At 47.7% G+C, this 20698-nt stretch overlaps 1 protein-coding gene and 1 long non-coding RNA gene across 9 annotated transcripts in view; one reads left to right on the top strand and one right to left on the bottom strand.

Moving 5' to 3' along the window:
• LOC145520715 (interleukin-1 receptor-associated kinase-like 2) overlaps positions 1 to 20698 on the top strand; it is a 74608-nt gene that overhangs the window by 16004 nt on the left and 37906 nt on the right. For all 8 annotated transcript variants that reach the window (XM_081527908.1, XM_081527909.1, XM_081527907.1 and 5 more), the window contains one exon: positions 4273 to 4455. In XM_081527908.1, the coding sequence (XP_081384034.1) occupies positions 4273 to 4455 (183 nt within the window). The remainder of the gene's footprint in view (positions 1 to 4272; positions 4456 to 20698) is intronic.
• LOC145520722 (uncharacterized) lies at positions 13304 to 17132 on the bottom strand. Its single transcript, XR_014064769.1, has 2 exons — positions 16783 to 17132; positions 13304 to 14025 (listed from the first exon to the last, which is right to left on the bottom strand). It is a non-coding gene; the product is annotated as an uncharacterized LOC145520722 (long non-coding RNA).

Raw genomic sequence — 20698 nt, 5'->3', positions numbered from 1 at the left:
CTCCCCAGAGAATGTAAGCACCATAAGGGCAGGGACATCACCTGTCTAGTTTGCTTCTGTATTCTCAGTGCCCGGCCAGTGCATAGACACTCAGTACCACTTGAGTGAATGATGGGCTGAAGGATGTGGGAATGGTGAGGACATAAGATGGCCTGGAGCCCCGTGGTCAGCCAGCTGTCTGTGCTGAGTCAGAGGTCACTTGGCTGGGAGCCAGCCATGCCCCCCAGGTAGCAGCTCCTTGCCAAGGCAGCACTTCATGGTTTTCTGTTCAGCACAAGTAATTGTGATTGTCCTTCCAGCCCTAAAGAGTCTCGGCTTCTGCGAGTCTCTTTTTTTGTTGTTAAGGCTGAAAGACCTTACTGCAAATTCCACAATTTATTCTTTTTTTTTCTTTAATGGCATTCTAGGGTTTTACTATTACAGATAATGCCAGTCATTTTAGAAGCGATCATCCCTTAGGGCAGATTGTGATACTGGGGAGTGGAGGTGGAAAAATCCATAAAGTGATTCAAAAATCATACAGTCACAAGTATGCAAACTCTTTGGATTTGACAATTTTGGCAGATAACATGTTTGCCTCCTGTTTGTTTCCCTGTGAATGTGATTGCATTGATGTTTCCCCTTGGGGGAAAACAGGCTTCTCACAGTTTCACTCATCCCAGGTGTATTTCGAGGGGTCCTGGGGCAGGGATTCCTTTGTTAGATGGCTTTCCTTCTTCCTCTCTCTTGCACATGCCAGCCCTGCTTTGTCCCTGCCCAGCTGTGTGACTTCAGGCAAGTGACTGCCTCTCTCTGAGCCTTTAGTTTCCTCATCTGTAAAATGGGGATGAGTTGCTGAGAGGCTTAGGGGGCAAAACACTCTCCCTTTCCCTCAACCAGGAAGGAGTCTGGTTAGTCCAGACAAGGAGCACTTCATCCAAGGGTGGATCATTTCAGGAGACTGTTCCCTGTCTGCTCCAGAGAGCTTTGAAGATGGGCAAAGTTTTCTCCTGTATCCTGCAGGACTCAGGATCCCAGACCGGGAGAGATGGTCATCATGTAGTGTTAACTGTCGGGGATGAAAGCAGGTTTTCATAGAGTATAGATGGTTTAACAATTACAGCGAGCATTTATATCATAGGTATGTTATCCTATACGTATAACTAATCTAATCCTTGCAACAACCGCTGAGGCAGGTTCTGTTGTTTTCCTCGTTTGAAAATGAGGAAACTGGGGCACAGGGAGAGGTGAGGGGGCGCCTTCCCTAAACACACTGCAAATAAGTAGCACAGAGAAGATCTGAACCCAGACCTCAGAACCCAAAGTCTGGGGACTTCCTTGGTGGTCCAGTGACTCTGCACTCCCAGTGTGGGGGACCTGGGTTCAAACCCTGATCAGGAAACTATATCCCACATGCCACAGCTAAAGATCCTGAGAGCCGCAACTAAGATCTGGTGCAACCAAATAAATATTAAAAAAAAAAAAAGAATCCAAAGTCTGGTCGCTGAGCCTGCGATTGTAACATCCATCTTTCTGACATAACATATATTTTTATTTCTGATAGAAGAGCCTACAAGAATATAACCAGTGCTTTCCTTGGGGTCTTCCAAGTGGGATGATCATGGGGGCTTTGATTTTCTCCCAGTTTCCAAATGTTCCACATGTGATGACCAGGTACTGCTTGTGAGTGTTGGGCAAAGAGCCGAGGACTCACAGGGCACTCAGCAGTGACTCATCCCGCTAAGATCTCTATCTTGTCTTGACCCTGATTTCAGGGTCTTGTTAAATGCTGACAGGTCAGTGCTGTGAGAGATGCCACTTTCACAGAGCTGCAGTGTCCACACGGCAGGGCAACTCCGGGTTTAATTTCTCTTCCTCCCACGTTGCCCGTGAGGAAAGTGCAGCCCACAGGAGTGAGGGCTGCCGCAACGGAGCTCTGGGGGCAGCTTCTGTTCTTCCCATGACATCACGCTGTCTCCAGAGAGTGGGAGGTGAACCTGTGGACAGAGCTTGTGTGCACGGAGGGCTGGGAAGAAGGGGTTTCTTCCTCTTCCCTCCCCTCTTTTCTCTCTGCCACTGGAAGCAGCCCCTGACCCTGCTGACATCACATCCCACGGACCAGGAATCTGCCCTGGGGTTTCCAGTGACTAAGGTTGCAACTCAAGAACTTTCCATCTCTAACCCTAAACACACTGCACTTTTCCCAGAGGCTTTCTCTCTGTGGGAGGCTGTCACAACCTTTCCCATTCCTCCAGAGGAACAGGGACTGTACAATAGGATCATGTCCCTCCCTGACTCTGAGGTGTTTCATAGTGTCCTGGTGTCCGTGGCTCTTAGGGTCAGGTTCAGACTGTAGCCTGGCATTCAAACTCCATCGTTATATAATCCCGGTCTCTTGTCTTGCTCTTCCCTACTCAGTTCACTTATGTTTGCATATTTTCAAACAGAAAAGCTCTGTGGATTTCAGGTTGACTCATCCGAAGGCTCTCACCTGAGGCTGTGGAGGCACCCAGGGGGCAAACCTTAAGGCAGTGCTCACTCTCAGGGCTGGTCCTGTACCTGAAGCAGCCAGAGAGTAGATGCCTCCTATAGTTTCACCCTGGGCATCTCCTTCTCCTCACCTCTAAGTCCCAGCCCTGGCAGGGGGGACTGAATGAATGAATCAATGAATGCACAGCCTGCCATCCTCACAGAACTGTTATAAGGAGCAAGAGAGCCGTGGATCTAAAAGCACTCTGCCAACTCTGAAGCACTGTACAATTTACAGGGGGCTACTGTCTACAGTGGGCTTCCCTGATGGCTCAGCAGAAAGAATTCACCTGCAATTCACAGGCTCTCTGGAGCTTATCACAGGCCTGGAGCTCAATAATATTTTGTTGAATAAATGTATGACTTGATGTTCACATGGATATCTGCTGATTTCTGAAATCCTGAAACTGAAGTCTGATTGTTTTTGTCCTAGTTTAAAAATAAATAAATAAATGCCTCCCTTTAGGAAACTCAGCAGAATACTATGTGACCATTCAAAACTGCTAAATATGAAGAGCTTGTAACCAACTTGAAAAATACTTACAGTATAATGTAAATAAGGTCTAGATACACTTTCTTTCTTAGAGTCTGGCAACAACTGCATCCAGAAGCACACCTGTATGTTTTGAGGGGGAGAGTCTTAGAAATGGAAAGTATCCTAGTGGGATGCTGTGTCATTTATTAGCTTTTTTGCCCCTGCATTTTCCAAGTTTTCTTTAGCAAACAACCATTAACTTTATAATAAAAAATGAAAAGAAGAAATGCACTGGTTTTAGTATTGTAGACAGTGCACGGGTGCTCCATCACTTCAGTCATGTCCAACTCTTTGCTGCCCTGTGGACTGTAGCCCACCAGGCTCCTCCATCGATAGGATTTCCCAGGCAAGAATACTGGAGTTGGTCGCCACACCCTCCTGCAGGGGATCTTCCCGACCCAGGGATCTAACCCAAGTCTCCTGCATCTCCTGCATTGCAGGTTAATTCTTTACTGCTGAGCCATCAGGGAAGCCCACTGTAGACAGTAGCCCCCTGTAAATTGTACAGTGCTTCAGAGTTGGCAGAGTGCTTTTAGATCCACGGCTCTCTTGCTCCTTATAACAGTTCTGTGAGGATGGCAGGCTGTGCATTCATTGATTCATTCATTCAGTTCCCCCTGCCAGGGCTGGGACTTAGAGGTGAGGAGAAGGAGATGCCCAGGGTGAAACTATAGGAGGCATCTACTCTCTGGCTGCTTCAGGTACAGGACCAGCCCTGAGAGTGAGCACTTCCTTAAAGTTTGCCCCCTGGGTGCCTCCACAGCCTCACTTTGGTCCTGGCCCTGCCCCCACTCTGTACCAGGCATTCTTCTCTGTTCTGAGGCTCTAACAGTGCCTACACGGGGCTTCTGTTTGGAAGGGAAGACAGGCAAAGTTCTTTCACCTTCTGTTACACTTGAGGAAACCGAGGCTCCCATCCCCCTGGGGAAGTGTCTTGCCCATAGCGAATAAGCAGCTAAAGCTCAAGGCCCCTGACCCTGTTGTCCAGTGGTCTCTCTCCTGAGTCTTGTGTGGCCGCCCAGGCTGACATTTACATTCAAATGTGAGCATCCTGGTCCTGGCAGTATTGAATGACTTGGGCTGCTGGTGGAACCCAACTCATGGTGGAATTTCAGATAGAGTGAGGGGCAGGAGGCTTTGTGATGGACGGAGCCGGGCCAGCGTGGGGACCCTCTGGTGGAGGGACTGCCCTTCTGACTCTTACGTATTTTTTCGTGCTCACCTTCCAGCCTCCTACGTGATCACAGACCTGACCCAGCTGCGGAAGATCAAGTCCATGGAGCGGGCCCAGGGTGTGAGCATCACACGAGAGCTACTGTGGTGGTGGGGCATGCGGCAGGCCACCGTCCAGCAGCTGTTGGACCTCCTGTGCCACCTGGAGCTCTACCGTGCCGCCCAGATCATCCTCAACTGTGAGTCCCCAAGGTCCCCTCGCGGCCAGCAGGAGCTGCGCTTCCTGGCTTTAAAAGCTTTCCTGATCTTAAAAATATTTCTTACCACCCAAGTAAGAAATTAATAACAGTGGTCACCCCCAGGGAGAGGAATGGTGCAGCCAGGGAAGCAGGTGTTGGAGAGAGATTTTATTTTATTGATTTTTTTTATTGTCAGTCTCTTTGCATCTTTTAAATGTTGGTTCTCTGTTCCAAAAATAAATAGAAATTTAAAAATAGCTATAACATAACAATTCAATAAAGTCGGCAGTAAAAATTATTTATGTCCTCATCCTGTTTCCCAATTTGTCATCCCAAGAAGTAACCACTAGTTACAATTTCTTGTCTATTTTCCTAGAAATTTTCTAAGCAAATGTTTATATGTATCTGCAACATTTTTAATACAGATGGTAGAGAGAACACCAAGCATTCAGATGTCCCCTTTGTTTTCACCTGGCAGTTGATCTTCGAGGTTGTTTCATATTGAGATCTTCTGTCAGCAGTGACATTGTATTCCTGTGACATATGTATGGTGATTTATTGATAGGTGTTCAGGTCGCTTCTAGCAGTTGCCTATTGTGTACAGTGTTGGGACACACACCTCACTTGCACACATGTGAATCTAGTTTTGGGATGATTTTCCCAACAGTGGAAAGGCTGCATTGAAAGTTTGTATATTTTAAGTTTTGATGAATTCAGTACCAGTGTTACAAACTGCCCTGCTACAGATATGGCCATGGTGGGAATGTATTAACAGGTAATAAATAATAACCTCCCTACCTTGAAGGGTGTCAGTGAAACTGAAGAAATAGAATATGTCAAGGGCCTGGTGTTCAGCCAGTGCTCAACAGAGGCAGAGGGATGAGGGGGCCTGATTATCTACACCTGGGCCCCCCAGCTCCGTGTTCCCAAAGAGACCCTTTCGGTATGGGGCAGTGAGCCAGACCTCTCACAGGCACTGAGCCCCTGCCCAGTGCCTCGTGCTGTCCGAGGTCCTGGAATACAGGTGGGAGAGCAACAGGTCCTCTGCTCTCATGGAGAGCATAGTGATAGGCAGACAGCAGATAGGAAAACAAGTAAAATTAATGGGAGGGAGTGACTGAGTAGGGGAGCCTTCTAGAACATGGTGGTCATGAAAGGCCCATCTGAGGAGGTGAAGTTGGAGGAGTGAAAAGAAGGCACCCACGAGAAGAGTTGGAGTAAGAGAGCCCAGGGGAGAGGGAACAGCCTGTGTGAAGGCCCGGGGGTGTTGAAGGAACTAGCATAAAGCTGGTGTGAGAGGTAGACAGCAGGGCATTCAGAGCCCTACTGGCCTGTGGAAGACCCTGTGGGCCCTGGAGTTGTCCTGTCTGGGGTTCCTGAGCTGGGAATAACCTGACTGAACCAACAGATCTCAGTTCAGCACCTGCCTTCTGAAATCAGGGAGGGCTTGCAGGAGGAGGAGTGGGAGCTTAGAGACCTCTGCCCTCAGAGATAAATCAGGAGCTATCAGGGTGGCCTATAGGTGGAGACACACAGTGGTTGGTGTGACCAACAACTGTCCTGTGTAGCTGCTTGCAGATCCCTCTCTGGCTTGTCTGCAGCCCCAGAACCTGACATGTGGTACACTCTGAGTTGAGTAGGTATGCTTTCAAACATTTTTCATGTTTTGATAGAATTAGTGATAAACTCTAAATGGGTTCAAAAAGAGGTGAGGAAATTTGTGCCTGTCCAAGGATGCTAAAAAGAGAGAGGGGGAAAAAAAGAGAGAGAGTTGTGGAGAGTGGGGACTGCAGAGAGGAGCGGGAAAGCTGTTGTTGGGTCAGGTCAGCCAGAATGGAGGGACCTCCCGCTCAGGCCACTTTGGGGAGGACACCGGTTTAGGGTACTGGGATGCTGCAGGGGTGTCTGGAGACCTAGGGGCAGACACGTACCAGGAATTGAGACACATCTCTCATTGGACACACCAGCTTGCCATTGATGTCAGAACCTGACTGTTGACTAATCTTGAACATATGCTTAACAATTTGAGGTCAACACACAGCAGAATGCCAGATTCAGAGAAACACACTCATTGCATTGTGGCACTCTGAAGCTGACACTGACTAGGTGCTTTTGAAGTGCCAGGCGCTGAGCTTGACTCCTCCCAGAACCCCCACCCACCCACCCCCGAGGTGGGTGCTCTAAGGAGCCCCTTCTCCCTCTATGAGGACACGGAGGTCAGGAATGGCTCAGAGCCTCCCCCAAGGGCACAGGTCTGGTCATACCCAGGCGCGGCTGGATCCGAGTCCTCATTCTTAGCTTTTCTCATAGGAACTTCACTGCACGCAGTGTTTGGTCTTCCAGGAAACAGTAATATGTATCTGTCAGCTTTTCTTCCTAGAACTTTACTCAGTTCCCTACTTTCCCGTTCCAACTGCCTGTAACCTCTCAGGACTGTGAGAGTCTGCCTCTGTTCCCCAATCCTCCTTAGCTCTGCTGATTAAAATTGCCTGAGGAAGAGAGATTTGTTTTGGGATTTCGGTTGTGTTTTCACTATTGCTTTCAGTCCTCAGGCAATACACTTCCCCTTTCTGTATCTTGGGGGTTTTTGGGGGTTTTGTTTTTCCTTTTTTTTTTTAATTAGGAAAAAAAAAAGGTGCTGTAAATCTTGGTCACTTTTTGAAATTGAATACAAAAGGCATGAGAGAGGCATATTAAATTTCTGTTATTCCCGCCAATTAGATCAGTTTTCCCTTCCCTAATTGTAACATTGTTTTTGTTTAGTACCTAAGTCCAGTGGGACTCTGTGTGATCCCATGGACTGTAGCCCACCAGGCTCCTCTGTCTGTGGGATTTCCAAGGCCAGAATACTGGTTGTCATTTCCTTCTCCAGGGAATCTTCTTGACCCAGGGATTGAACCTGCATCTCTTGCATTGGCAGGTGGATTCTTTACCATTGTGCCACCTGGGAAGCCCTAATTGTAGCATTAGTTAAACTTTGCTTTGCATTTACTTGCTGAAGATTGTTTATGAGCTTGCTCAGCTGCCCGTAGCAGTTTGAGAGCCTGACTTCTGCCCACCACTTTTCAGAGAACTTTAAGACTAGGTTTGAGTAAAACAGAACTTGAAAACCAGACACCAAAAGTCCCACATATAAAGCTTCAGAGACTTAAGACCCTAGGTAATATATTTGTACTTAGCAGAGACCTTCTGAAGGTTGTACCTGAACCAAAAGGCTGAGTGTGGGGTTCACTGGGGGCCACACATGAGTCCTGTCTCTTGGAATCACATCCTTCAAGGGGCTACTGGTCCCATCGTGTAAAGAGCTGAGTGTGTGGGTCTCTGTTCCTTGATATTTTCTCAGCCTTAATTGCCAAGACCATTAATATTCAATTGTCAGACATTAAATGTTATAAGACTTAGAATAAACTAGTGCAGAAGCCTTACCATTCCTTTTTCTGGCAAATATGCTTGCCAGTGTCAACCTTTTTTACTCCTTTAGCTGTTTCTTGGTAGTTTCCTATATTAGCATCCCAGGTTCATTGCTGTTACTAAGGGCAAACTACAGTGACTTAAATAAGACTTAAAAAAGACTCTGTGCCTCCACACATGCCTTCCGGACGACAAGAAAGGCACAGTCCCCTGGGAACTGCAGTGTAACCTCCCTTCACAGGCCATTGGCCAGGGTTGGTCACATGATCACACGCAATTGCAAGGGAAGCTGGGAAATGTGATCTGTAGCTGGGAGCTTGTGTGCACAACTAAAGTGCCTATTACTCTAGAAGACATATTGGAGGGACAGCTGTCTTCCTTTGGCCCTTTGCTTTGGGCCACCCAAATATCTGTATGTATCCTTCCCACAAACACAACGTGCTCACCCTTTCCCCAAGGGAGTCTCTTTCGGCAAGGGGAGTAAGTCCTTTGCTTGGTCCCTCTGTCAGTCCCTTGTTCTTCTTAGTTGACCAGTGATTCTTAAAGTGTATTCCTTAGACTTCTAAGGCTCAGCATCTCCTGGGAACTTGTTAGAAATGCAGGTTCTTGGGCTTTACCTCAACTGTCGGTGTAGATAAAGGTTTAAGAACTGCTGTTCCAGCACCTGGTTCTCTGATTTCTGACCCTGTTTTGAGGGGTGGAGTAGGTATTGGCGAAGCTTCCCTGCTCCCTGTTCTTTGTGGTCTCATCAGAAGTGGGAACTGGAGAGGCTGCCCTTATAGGGGGCTACATGGCTTTTACAGCTCCCTTCCTGTTGGGGAGAAGTGGTTTGGGGGCCTCAGAGAAGCTGTGGGGTCAAATAACGGCCTGCTTTAGTCACACCAGACTTGTGGTTTCTTTGGCGATACATTTCCCTCAAAATGCTAGAAATTTCTGGTCTCTTGGCTTCTAATCAGTTCTGTATGTGATAACCACAGCTAATGATCCAGCCTAGATAGCTTAGTTCTTAGCCCTTAAAGGTTTGATCTTTTACTTAGTGGCCTATGTAGTCAGCCTGCACCCCCCCCACCTCCTCCTAATTTAAGGTCCGTATCTGGAGCCTCCCCTGAGGACACTTGAAACAATAACTTGGATGCGATGGAAGTGTTCTTCTTTTGACTCTTGCTTCTGGACTCTGTGTCTGGCAGATAGCGGTGGACTGAGAATTGTGGAGTGTGGATTAGAAGGGTTGGGGCCATGCTGTCACCTCCTGCTGGGACTTTCCCTTTGGGACCTCTGACAGGGCACGTGGTTCTTGGTCAACTTGGATTTTCTACTACAGGCCACATCATCGTTTTCATCTCCGCTTTAACATGGAGTTAAAGGGAGTTAAAGGGAGTTCTTCTCCCTTTGTTGGAGGTCTCTTGAAAAAGAAGCCACGTACACCAACCCTCAGAACATTTTCAGCTTCTCCATTTAGAGTTACGGGATTTCTTAGCACATGGACTGCCTTCTGAGGGTCACAGGTGGCAGTGTTGCTTTGGTATGAGGAGAGTAATCAGCTTTCCAGCCTGCCGTATCTGGGTCCTCGCCACCTCTAACATTATTATATTGATCTGACTCCTATGTGTTGTGCTTAGTCATTCAGTCGTTTCCGATTCTTTGTGACCCTATGGACCTTAGCCCGCCAGGCTTCTCTGTCCATGGGGATTCTCCAGGCAAGAATACTGGACTGAATTGCCATGCCCTCCTCCAGGGGATCTTCCCAAACCAGGGGTTGAACCCAGGTCTCCTACATTGCAGGCGGAAAATATACCAGATGAGGTACCAGGGAAGCCCTGGCTTCTATAAGAAAGGCCAAAATAACAACGGGCTAAACTAAAAGGTTTCTCTCCATTAGTAGTGTGTGAGTGTTGGCAAAAAGGCTGATAGGGTGGATCCACAGTGTCAGGGATTCAAGCTTTTGTTCTACCTTATCTTGCTATCCTGAACATGTGGTTTCCAGCTTGTGGTTTGAGATACTCACTTCAGCTCCTCTTCGCTTTTCCATATTCCAGGCAGCAGAAAGGGGTGGGGACTTTTCTTTCCTTCTAAGGGTACAAGCTGAAAGATGTACTTTTATCACTTCATTCAGTTCAGTTCAGTTCAGTTGCTCAGTCGTGTCCGACTCTTTGTGACCCCATGGACTGCAGCACACCAGGCCTCCCTGTCCATCACCAACTCCCGGAGTTTACCCAAACTCATGTCCATTGAGTCGGTGATGCCATCCAACCATCTCATCCTCTGTTATCCTCTTCTTCTCCCACCTTCAATCTTTCCCAGCATCAGGGTCTTTTCCAATGAGTCAGTTCTTCACATCAGGTGACCAAAGTATTGGAGTTTCAGCTTCAGCATCAGTCCTTCCAATGAACACTCAGGACTGATCTCCTTTAGGATGGACTGGTTGGATCTCCTTGCAGTCCAAGGGACTTTCAAGAGTCTTCTCCAACACCACAGTTCAAAAGCATCAATTCTTCAGTGCTCAATTTTCTTTATAGTTCAACTCTCACATCCATACATGACTACTGGAAAAAGCATACCCTTGAATAGACGGACCTTTGTTGGCAAAGTAGTGTCTCTGCTTTTTAATATGCTGTCTAGGTTGATCATAACTTTCCTTCCAAGGAGTAAGCGTCTTTTAATTTCATGGCTGCAGCCACCATCTGCAGTGATTTTGGAGCCCAGAAAAATAAAGTCAACCACTGTTTCTACTGTTTCCCCATCTATCTGCCATGAAGTGATGGGACCGGATGCCATGATCTTAGTTTTCTGAATGTTGAGCTTTAAGCCAACTTTTTCACTCTCCTCTTTCACTTTCATCAAGAGGCTTTTTAGTTCTTCAGTTTCTGCCATAAGGGTGGTGTCATCTGCATATCTGAGGTTATTGATATTTCTCCCAGCAATCTTGATTCTAGCTTGTGCTTCATCCAGCCCAGCATTTCTCATGATGTACTCTGCATATAAGTTAAATAAGCAGGGTGACAGTATACAGCCTTGATGTACTCCTTTTTCTATTTGGAACCAGTCTATTGTTCCATGTCCAGTTCTAACTGTTGCTTCCTGACCTGCATACAGATTTCTCAAGAGGCAGGTCGGGTGGTCTGGTATTCCCATCTCTTCATTAAGTTGTATTGACTACAACCTAGTCACATGACCATAATTAGCTGCAAGGGAAGTCTGAAGGTAGCTTAAAAGTGTGGTTTTTATCCAGGCAGTTGTCTGTCTAGCTAAAACTTCTAGAATGTAGGAAGACAAGAGGAATGGATATTCTCACCACATTTGCACTATCTCTAAATAATGTGCTTATCCTGTTTTTTCCATATATATCAATTTAAATATTATCCATTAACTTCCTAGAAGAGAATTTGGCTCTACATGTTGCAGTAAAAAGGAAAAAAGAGGTATGAGTTTTTCTTTTTCCCTTTTCTGAGAACAAAGAAGATAAAGATAAAAATCAGTGAGCAGGCCTGAACATTCCTTGTTTTTTTTCAGTCTAACTGCTCTTAATTTTGCATGTCCGTAAGGAAGTTTGCTTTTCTGTCCCCTAACTCTGCAGGAACTACAGTGCACATTTTTTCCTTTGACTCTATGCTAAATACATCCCCTATTTGGTGTCTACCCTTACAACACCCTTCCCCTTGTAGTTACACATCAAAAAGAGGGCTGCAGAGCCACCTAACTATCAGACTCAAGTTTTGGATTACCGATGCCAGTTTATGACTGTCTTTGAAACAATGCAAGAGGAAGAAATCAAGATCCTATCACCCTTGTTCCTCATCACCATCTCATGACTGCAAGCCCTTGCCTTAGAGAAGTCCCTAGACTCTTCATGGAGGAGGGATGCAGTTCTGGAGGCATGAGCCTACTATGTTCCCCTGTCTACCGGCTGAGAATAAAAGCCACCTTTCCATTTCCTCCAAACCCTGTCTCCGCATTTTTTATTTGACTTTGGTGTGCAGAAAAGGCCAAGATTTTGGCCAGCAACGTACACACCTCCTCTCCCCCTTCCTCCTAATACGTTTATAGCAATACATTTATATCCTCTGTAATCTGTAGATGGGTTTTTAGTTCCTCTATAGGTTGTTGTTCTAACTTTTAACGAATATCATTACATATTTAATGAATTTTCCATCAGCTCTAGACAGTGCCCTTTTTTTTTTTAAGATTTCTTTTGATGTGGACCATTTTTAAAGTCTTTATTGAATTTGTTACAACTTAGTTTCTGTTTTCTGTTTTGGTTTTTTGGCCAAGAGGGATCTTAGCTCCCTTACCAGGAATCGAACCTGCATCCCCTACACTGGAAGGCAAATTCTTAACCACTGGATCACCAGGGAAGTGCCTAGGCAGTACCTCTTGATGCTTCACTTTGTAAGATGAAGTAACTTTACCCTGCCCTTTATTATTCTCCCCTCTCCACTTTCACCTCCCGACTTCTGGCAGAGACCAGACATAAAGTGACTTTCCATGGATGTCTTCACATCCCGGCTCTTCTGAGCCCACAGGGAAGAGCAGAGTCTTAAGTGAAGCCCCAGTCTCTGAGTCAGGATAGGAAGAGGAATGGGGCCTTTGTATTGGATTGAAAAATGTCTTTTTGTGAGGGGGAAAGTACCGTATGCATAGGATGTCCACAGGGTGACTCATGGTTTAGAGTAGCATTTCCCAAATCACGTGCCCATGTGCTCCAGCAAGTTACCCCCTGCAAACAAAGTGTTCATGAAGAAATAACCCTGGGCAGTCTGTATGCTTTATCAGTGCCCCCTAAGATACACACCGATGTTTTAAGGCTCTGATAAGTTCTATAGCAAAGGAACCTATTTAGGCCAGTATTTTCCATTTACATTTGACTACGGAGCCCTCTTTTCATTTGATACTTATTAATATTCCCATGGAACCAGTACACTGTGGGAGTCACTGCTCTAGTAAATGGTGGCCATGGTGCAGTTGTTGGGCATCCCAGGGGAGCCTCATGATGGAGAATCTGGGACATCAGGGGTGGCATTCACATGGTCAGGCCAGCATCAGAAGAGCCTGACCCTGGGACCTAGGCTCAACCATCACCCTGGGGCTTAAAACCTTAGAGCCCTTCTCCTGATGGGAGCTATTCCTGACCACCAGGCTTAGGGAGAGGGCTGTGTGCTGGCATCTGGGGGTCTCAGGAGCTGGAATCAAGGCAGAGGCCAAAGTATCAGAGCTGTGGCTTCCAGCCAGAGGTAGGTTGGCCATCATCACAGCTGAGCTTCAGAGCTGATGAAATGCCACTAAGGTGGGCACAGGAGCTGAACTTGCCAACAGTAGTGGTCTGGTGGCTCTAGCTCTGAGCATGAAGGCGTGAAACCAGCTGTGCCTTACCTGTGAGGTGAAACTCTCCCTTGTTCTTCCCCATAGGGAGTTAGATACACAGAATCTGGAGAAGAGAGTCAGCAGTGAATTGAGACATGTTATCAAGTGCCCACCATGTGCTAGGTGCCGAGGACACAGCAGTGAAAATACAGACTAGATCTCCGACCTGAAGGAGTTTGCAGTTTAGTTGAGAGCTGGATATGAATGGGATGATGGCACAGAGATGGGTACCCAGCTGTAGCAGGAGTGCTCAAAGGAGAAGTGTAGGTCCGGTGGGTAGGTAGGTAGGAGGGTGGGAGAGGGGAAAGTTTGATCTCATCTGGGGAAGCTTCCCTGAGGAACTGAAACTTGAGTCTCCAATCAAAGGATGGGTGGGCCAACCACACAGGCATTTGCAGGCAGAGGGAACAGCGTGTGCAAAGGCCCAGTAGTGGAAAGGAGCGATGCTTGGCCGTGGTCAGGTCTGCTTTCATTAGGAGTGAAGGGAAGGTTTAGAAGGGGGTATCCCCACTGCTCTGGCCGTGGTGGGGAACAGGGGCCTCTGAAGTTCCAGATGTCAGCTGAATAGGAGAGCAAGAAGCTTCTGGAACCTGAAGAGACTCCATGGAAGGTGGAGTCCCATCTGCTGCTGTCATCTTCCTGGGAGTTTGTTCTTTCAAGTTTCCCAACTTTCACACAGTCTCTTCTTAGTTGAGCAACCTTCATAGTTTCTAACTGTTGTTTGGTGGCTCAGCCAAAGTCATTTCCTTCCTGGAGGTGGGCTCTTGCTGGGTGGGGAGTTTCTGTCTGTTGTCCAGTTTCCTAAAGTGAAATGGAAGAGAACAAACCCTTTCTCTCTCAAAGAGGCTGAGCAGTTGCAAGGACCAGACAGGGCTGGTGTGTGTGTTCTCCTGGAGATTTCCCCAACATCCGCTCCTTTCCTACCACTAGAGAACAACAAAGTGTGGGAAGGACTCAGGTCCTAGGACCCCAGGAGACCTGCCCCTGGTGGTGGCACTGCACTGGACCAGGAGTCCCCCCCCCACCACATCCCAGCCAGGAGTCATGTTACCTGAGTGCTAGTCATAACTTGTAATTAGCACCTAATATGCTGGCAAGTATCTTATCTCACAAATCTCACTATTCTCCTTTCATGGTTGAGGAAACTGAGACGCAGGGATTAAGTAAGTCACCCAAAGCCACACAGCGAATAAGCAATGGACTGGGAAGGGATTCAGGTCTGCTTGATCTTAACCCCTGCTGGGGGACATCACCAGATGGCATCAACAGGCATAGACATTGTCCTGTCTGATTGTCTCATAAACGGGGAAGCTTCAGAACATAAGCGGCGCTAGGCTTTTCGAACATCCTTGCTGTGTGACTCAGCATGGTCTCCTGACCCTCCTTCCACGCATCAGTGATTCCGCTGGAAACGAACGAGGCTTTGATCACTGTGGGTTTCTTGGAAGTCTGTGTGAGCATGGACAGAGGGGCACATGCGGCACCTTTCAACCAGTCCCCAGTTTTTCAGAGAGGACGGGTTTGGAGCCAGAGGGAGAGGAGCTGCGGTTTACTGAGCTCCTGCTCTATGCCACGCTGTGGAAAGCAGCTTCTCTGGGTTACGAGCATTGGACACATGTTGAGGTGGCCCATTAATCAGGATGGGCTGTGGTACATTGCAGTCACAGATAAACCTGGAAATCTTAGTTGTTCAATGTAGTAAAGATCGATTTCTCAGAGTCTAGGGCTGCCTCCTGCCTTCTGGCACTTGGTAGGCCATCAGGAATGCATGGTTTCCACAGTCACTGTGGAGGGGAAGAGACAGATGCTTGCTTTGTCCGGGAAGTGACAATGGCACTTCCACTTAAAACCTATTGGCCAGAACCAGTCACGTGGCCCCAGCCTAATTGCTAGGGAGGCTGGGGTCTGAGGGAAGCAAATGACTATTTGGTAAGCACTGTCTCAGCTCTAGGGTACCTCAGTTCAAGGGGGTTTATTACAAGATTCTACCTCACCATGGCCCACGAGGTCTCACAGGGTCTAACCCTTGCCCAGTTCTCTCAGCTCATCTTGGCTACTCCCCCCACCCTCCCATTCATTCAGTTCAGCCACTAGGGTCGTCTTTCGTCTTAGGAGATACACCGAGCTATCTTCTGCCTCAGGATTTTTGCATATGCTGTTCCTTCTCTTTACAATGCTGGTCCCTGCCCACCCCACCACCCCCCAGCTCCCTTGCATTCTTTCCCTGGTTCATCCCTCTCATCTTCTGAGCCTCGACTTAAATGGCACCTGTCCGCAGAAGCCTGCCCTGGACACCCCATGTATAAGTGTCAGGCACCCCCTCCCTTCCTCCAGCTTGTTTTCAGTGCAGAACTCCTCCCAGTTTATAATTAGATATCTTTGAACTATCATGTAGGTTTTGATAATGGTCGGCATCCCCTGTCCCTAACACAATGAGTAAGTGAATGAGGATGGATATGTCATTTTAGCAGCTGGGGAACAGTTCCAGTGGAGGATCCTAGATAGGGTGATTGGAAAGACAGGTCATGCTCTCTGACTTGCCTAACTTCATGTCTAGCTTGATCTGGGAGTTTCTAGGGGTGTGTGTGTGTGTGTGTGTGTGTGTGTGTTCCAGTGGAGGATCCTAGATAGGGTGATTGGAAAGACAGGTCATGCTCTCTGACTTGCCTAACTTCATGTCTAGCTTGATCTGGGAGTTTCTAGGGGTGTGTGTGTGTGTGTGTGTGTGTGTGTGTGTGTGTGTGTGTGTGTGTGTGTGTGTGTGTGTGTGTTCCAGTGGAGGATCCTAGATAGGGTGATTGGAAAGACAGGTCATGCTCTCTGACTTGCCTAACTTCATGTCTAGCTTGATCTGGGAGTTTCTAGGGGTGTGGGTGTGTGTGTGTGTGTGTGTGTGTGTGTGTGTGTGTGTGTGTGTGTGTGTGGACTTTGGATGCCCAGGAAGGAAAAGAGAGGGTCCAGAAAGTTCTGTTTGTCCTGCCATGGCCAGCCGGCACCCAGCACCTGGGTTCCTCACTTAGGGGCTGAATCACTTTTATTTGCTCTCAAAAGGATCCATTTAAGCCACATGAGTCAGAATAAACACAAAAAATAAAGACAAATATATAAATACTACATCACTGTTTACCTCGAGGTAACACCCCTCAGCCGAGGGCTGTGAAGAGTGGGGGAAATTCCAGACTTGCTCACTGGGGAAATACCTTGCCAGCAGCTGGAGTGCCCTTTGCTCAAGTGTGTGTATCAAATGTTCCCGAGTTGCCGGCCCTGGCAAGGAGACCCCAGGGCCCTCTGCCAAGGGCCCAGCACGCATAAGCCTTTTGACCAAAGGAAGTGGGGCCTCCATAAACAAAATATAAGTAAGAGAACTATGTCAGGTTTCACTTTACTAAAGTATTACCTAGAGATAGCAACTGGCCCTTCCCCCCAGAGTTGTCATCTGAATTCAATAGGCTACACATATGGGAAAACACTTAGGAGAAAAAAAATGCCTGACCTAAGGGGGTGATGATCATAACACTAGTAAATTACAATAGTAGCTTATAACTTTTGAGCACTTACTTATTTCATCATCTCTGGAGGCGGAGGGCACAGTTCCTCATCCCACTTGTCAGATGAAACTTGGAGAATTTTCTTTGTCCATGAGCCTGACTGCAGTGTGCATGAGTGGGCTGGAAGCCCTGAGTTCACTACTGGCCTCCATAGCACATGTGATCTGTGGCTCATTAGAGAGAGTGGGACATCCTGAAAATACAAAGCAGAGAAAAAAAGGAATCAGACCCACTGTCCCCTGGGAACTATGGAGAGAGAGGAGAGAAATGCTTCTGACTCCCTTCCTCTGCCCCTTGGAGCTGGAAGCTCAATCCTCATCATTCTCGGTTAAACCAGCAGTTCTGAGGCTTATCTAGGGAGCTTTCAAAAACATCCAGACTCTGATTTAATTGATCTGAGAACCAACACCTCAACTTCTTGGCACCCACAGCCACCAAAGATGTTACTTTGAGCTTTGGCATCTCCTCCCATTGCTACGGGTCTCGACAGGAAAACCCCAAATTGCCTGTCCTCCTAGGTGTGAGCAGGCCAGCTGCCAACAACACAGCGGACGGAAGCAGGGCACAGCTCTCCTCTATGTGAGCTTCTGTAATACTCAGTGCCACAGCCACTGCACCTTCAAGGCCCTGCCACTGCCCACTGAGACTCACATGTCCATTGGAGGGTTTAAACTGTTGGAACTAGCTGTCCACCCCAGATGCTTCCTTCAGAGAACCTAAATTGAGATCAGAGATTCTTCCTCTGTGTCTTTTGAGCAGCAAGAGAGGACAGAGAATGACTGAGTCACAGTTTGTGCCCTCTCCCGTCACTGGCCCAGCTGTGTATCGGGTTTTTGTATCTGGTTTTGTATCTGGTTCCACTGAGTCCTGGGATTGTCCTGGGATAGAAGGGTTATAATTATTCTGACTCCATAGAAGTTGCAAATGAAGCTCAGAAGGTTAAGAAATCCAGCCTAAGAGGGGCTGGCTTTGGATGCTTCCCCACACTTACTCTCGCTTCTACTCGGTGATCACAATTCCTATTTTTGGTTCTCATGATCCAGCAAAATCAACTTTCTGTGTGGACTCTTTTGTGTGTATGTGTGTGTGTGTGTGTGTACTCTTTATGAACATGTAATTGCAGCGGAGAAATTGTCTCCTGGAAGCATGAGACTGCTCCCGTACATCAGTCATAGGAATAAATGATGTCACTGACTTGCTTTTTGGTCTTGGCAGACAGGAAACTCACAGGAAACTCGTGAGATTTAAAGATCATCATGACCCTTTTGTGTGAACATTATGTCCTCCTTTGCCTCATCCTGCCTTCGATGTTCTATTTTTATTTCAACGACACTCTGCTGTATGTACTGGCCCAAAGGAGTGGGCGTTGTATGCGCTCAGCTATCACGGATAAGTTTCCAGGCAGTAATAGGGGAAAAGCCACAGTTTCTCCCACTCCTGGGTTTGATGGTAGGAAAAGAGACAAGCAAAAGCGTGCCCTGCACCTTTCAATTCAGATCGGGCACCAGCAACCCAAGAGTCAAACTGAAGATATGCCATGTTTATTTATTGTCTGCATCTCAAAACCATCTGAAAACCCAGAGTGCTGAGACGGGGGTTTCATAGGAAACGGAAGCTTCTCAATTTGATTTGCTACCGTAGGCCTGAAGCTGGGCTCCATCAGCTGTCCTCTGTGTCCTTGTGTTGTGGCTAGGTGGGACTGGGGTGGACTTCAGCTGAAATGCTCTGACAGTTCAGTTTCAGGCTGGAGCCCCCGCTGGGTGCCACAGGACTGTTCCCTCCCCGGGCAGGTGTGTGCTCCAGTCCCACATGTTTGCACAGACCACAGTGCCCACTGTAGGCTCCCGCATGTCACTGCACACTCTCCTTAGGGTGAGAATGTAACAAATCCATTTCTGTTCCTGAGGGTGGAGGCCAGAGAGGTCAGCCACAGATGGGTGGGTGGCCTTGGTGTTCCTACCAAACAGATCTTGACTGAGAGGCAAAGGTCTGTGCAGGAAAGGGGAAAGGGATAGGTCACTGAAGTGAGGTCAGGCCGGGATAGTCACCTTCACTCCCATTTGACTGATGACGAAACAGGCTCAGCCAGGCCTCGGATGGGGGGAGGTGCCAGTTGGGGTGCAGGTGGGACCTTTAGAAGCTGATCTATCTGGGAGCATCTCCTGCTGTGGTGGGCTGTCTGGGATCCCCTTCACCAGCAGGTCCCACTGGCCCAGTGCAAGGGGAACTGGAGCCACAGAAGAGCCACCTCTGGCCCTGTGCCTCATACACAGATGTTGTCACGAGGACGGCTTGGACGTGGCCCTTTGAGAAATATGAGACCCACCGGAGGCAGTTGGTGGAGAGTGGGGTGTGTCAAGGGGCCATCTACTCAGGCCAGAGAGAGGAGAAGAGGGTTCTGAGAGGCCCGGGGGCCCCTTCCCCCTAGGGTGTTCGTTTCTGCTCCATATCTTCCCAGGAATCAGTCTTCACAACTGGTGACTGTCCCTGTTGTCAGTCTCTACAAGAAACTGTGTCACCTGGCACCTGAGGAAGGCAGTCTGTGACGCAAGGAAAGACGTGGGAGTCCGTGAATCCTGCTGGCAGGGCTGCCCTTGGGGAGGAACCTCGCTTCTGGGATCACAGTTTGGGCCAGAAGAGCCTTTCCCTGATGGGGTTGGCGTGGGGGCAGTGTGGTGCCTGAGGACCCCAGGTGGGGAGAAATGAAGTGTGTGACCTCTGGGGCCCCCATACGGGTGGCGTGAATTTCATTTTGGGAAGAGGGCAGATTTCAGTTTGGGAAGATAAACAACTTTTGAATGGATGATGGTGATGGTTGGACAATAGTGTAAATGCACTTTTCTTTTTTAAAATAATATGTATGTATTTATTTGGCTGTGTCGAGTCTTAATTGCGGCATGTGGGCTCTTCATCGCAGGCATGCTGGCTTCTCTCTAGCTGTGTCTAGTGTAAATGCAGTTAATGCTACTGAACTGTAAAATTATTAAGATGATAAATTTTATGTTTTATGTATTTTACCACAACTTAAAAAAACAAATGCAGTAAAACAACAACGAAAAATTGTAAATGATTCAGTTATGTTAAATGGTTTTTCCAGTGGTCATGTATGGATGTGAGAGTTGGACTATAAAGAAAGCTGAGCGCCGAAGAATTGATGCTTTTGAACTGTGGTGTTGGAGAAGACTCGTGAGAGTCCCTTGGATTGCAAGGAGATCCAACCAGTCCATCCTAAAGGAGATCAGTCCTGGGTGTTCATTGGAAGGACTGATGTTGAAGCTGAAACTCCAATACTTTGGTCACCTGATGCGAAGAGCTGACTCATTGGAAAAGACCCTGATGCTGGGAAAGATTGAGGGCGGGAGGAGAAGGGGACGACAGAGGATGAGATGGTTGGATGGCATCATCGACTCGATGGACATGGGTTTGGGTGGACTCAGGGAGTTGGTGATGGACAGGGAGGCCTGGCGTGCTGTGATTCATGGGGTCGCAAAGAGTCAGACACGACTGAGCAACTGAACTAAACTGAACTAAATGAAAATGGAAAGACTCCAGCCCTACATTCTTTACACCCAATATGTGGGCTGCCTAAGAGATAACCCATGGGACTTCCCTGGTGGTCCAGTGGCTGGGACTCCATGCTCCCAATGCAGAGGGCCCGGGTTTGACCCCTGGTCACGGAGCTGGATCCCATGTGCTGCAACTAAAATCCCGCATGCCACAACGAAAATCGAAGATCCCACATGACGCAACTGAGCCCCAGCGCTGCTAAATAAGTATTTTTTTTTAAGAAAAGAGATAACCCACTATTTTAAAAATATGATAACACCACCACCAATGAAGTTCCCATGTTTTGAGCTAATCAGTTAACCTGTGCTGACTCCTCTTAGTCTCGTGGAAGTTGTCCAAAGCCAACACAGCGGGGAGGT

This window comes from Giraffa tippelskirchi, chromosome 9 (assembly GCF_054371585.1).
Source record: "Giraffa tippelskirchi isolate mGirTip1 chromosome 9, T2T-mGirTip1v1.2.pri, whole genome shotgun sequence".
Classification (NCBI taxonomy): domain Eukaryota; kingdom Metazoa; phylum Chordata; class Mammalia; order Artiodactyla; family Giraffidae; genus Giraffa; species Giraffa tippelskirchi.
The sequence above is the reverse complement of the archived record's forward strand: the minus strand, read 5'-3'. Positions and strand labels throughout refer to the sequence as shown.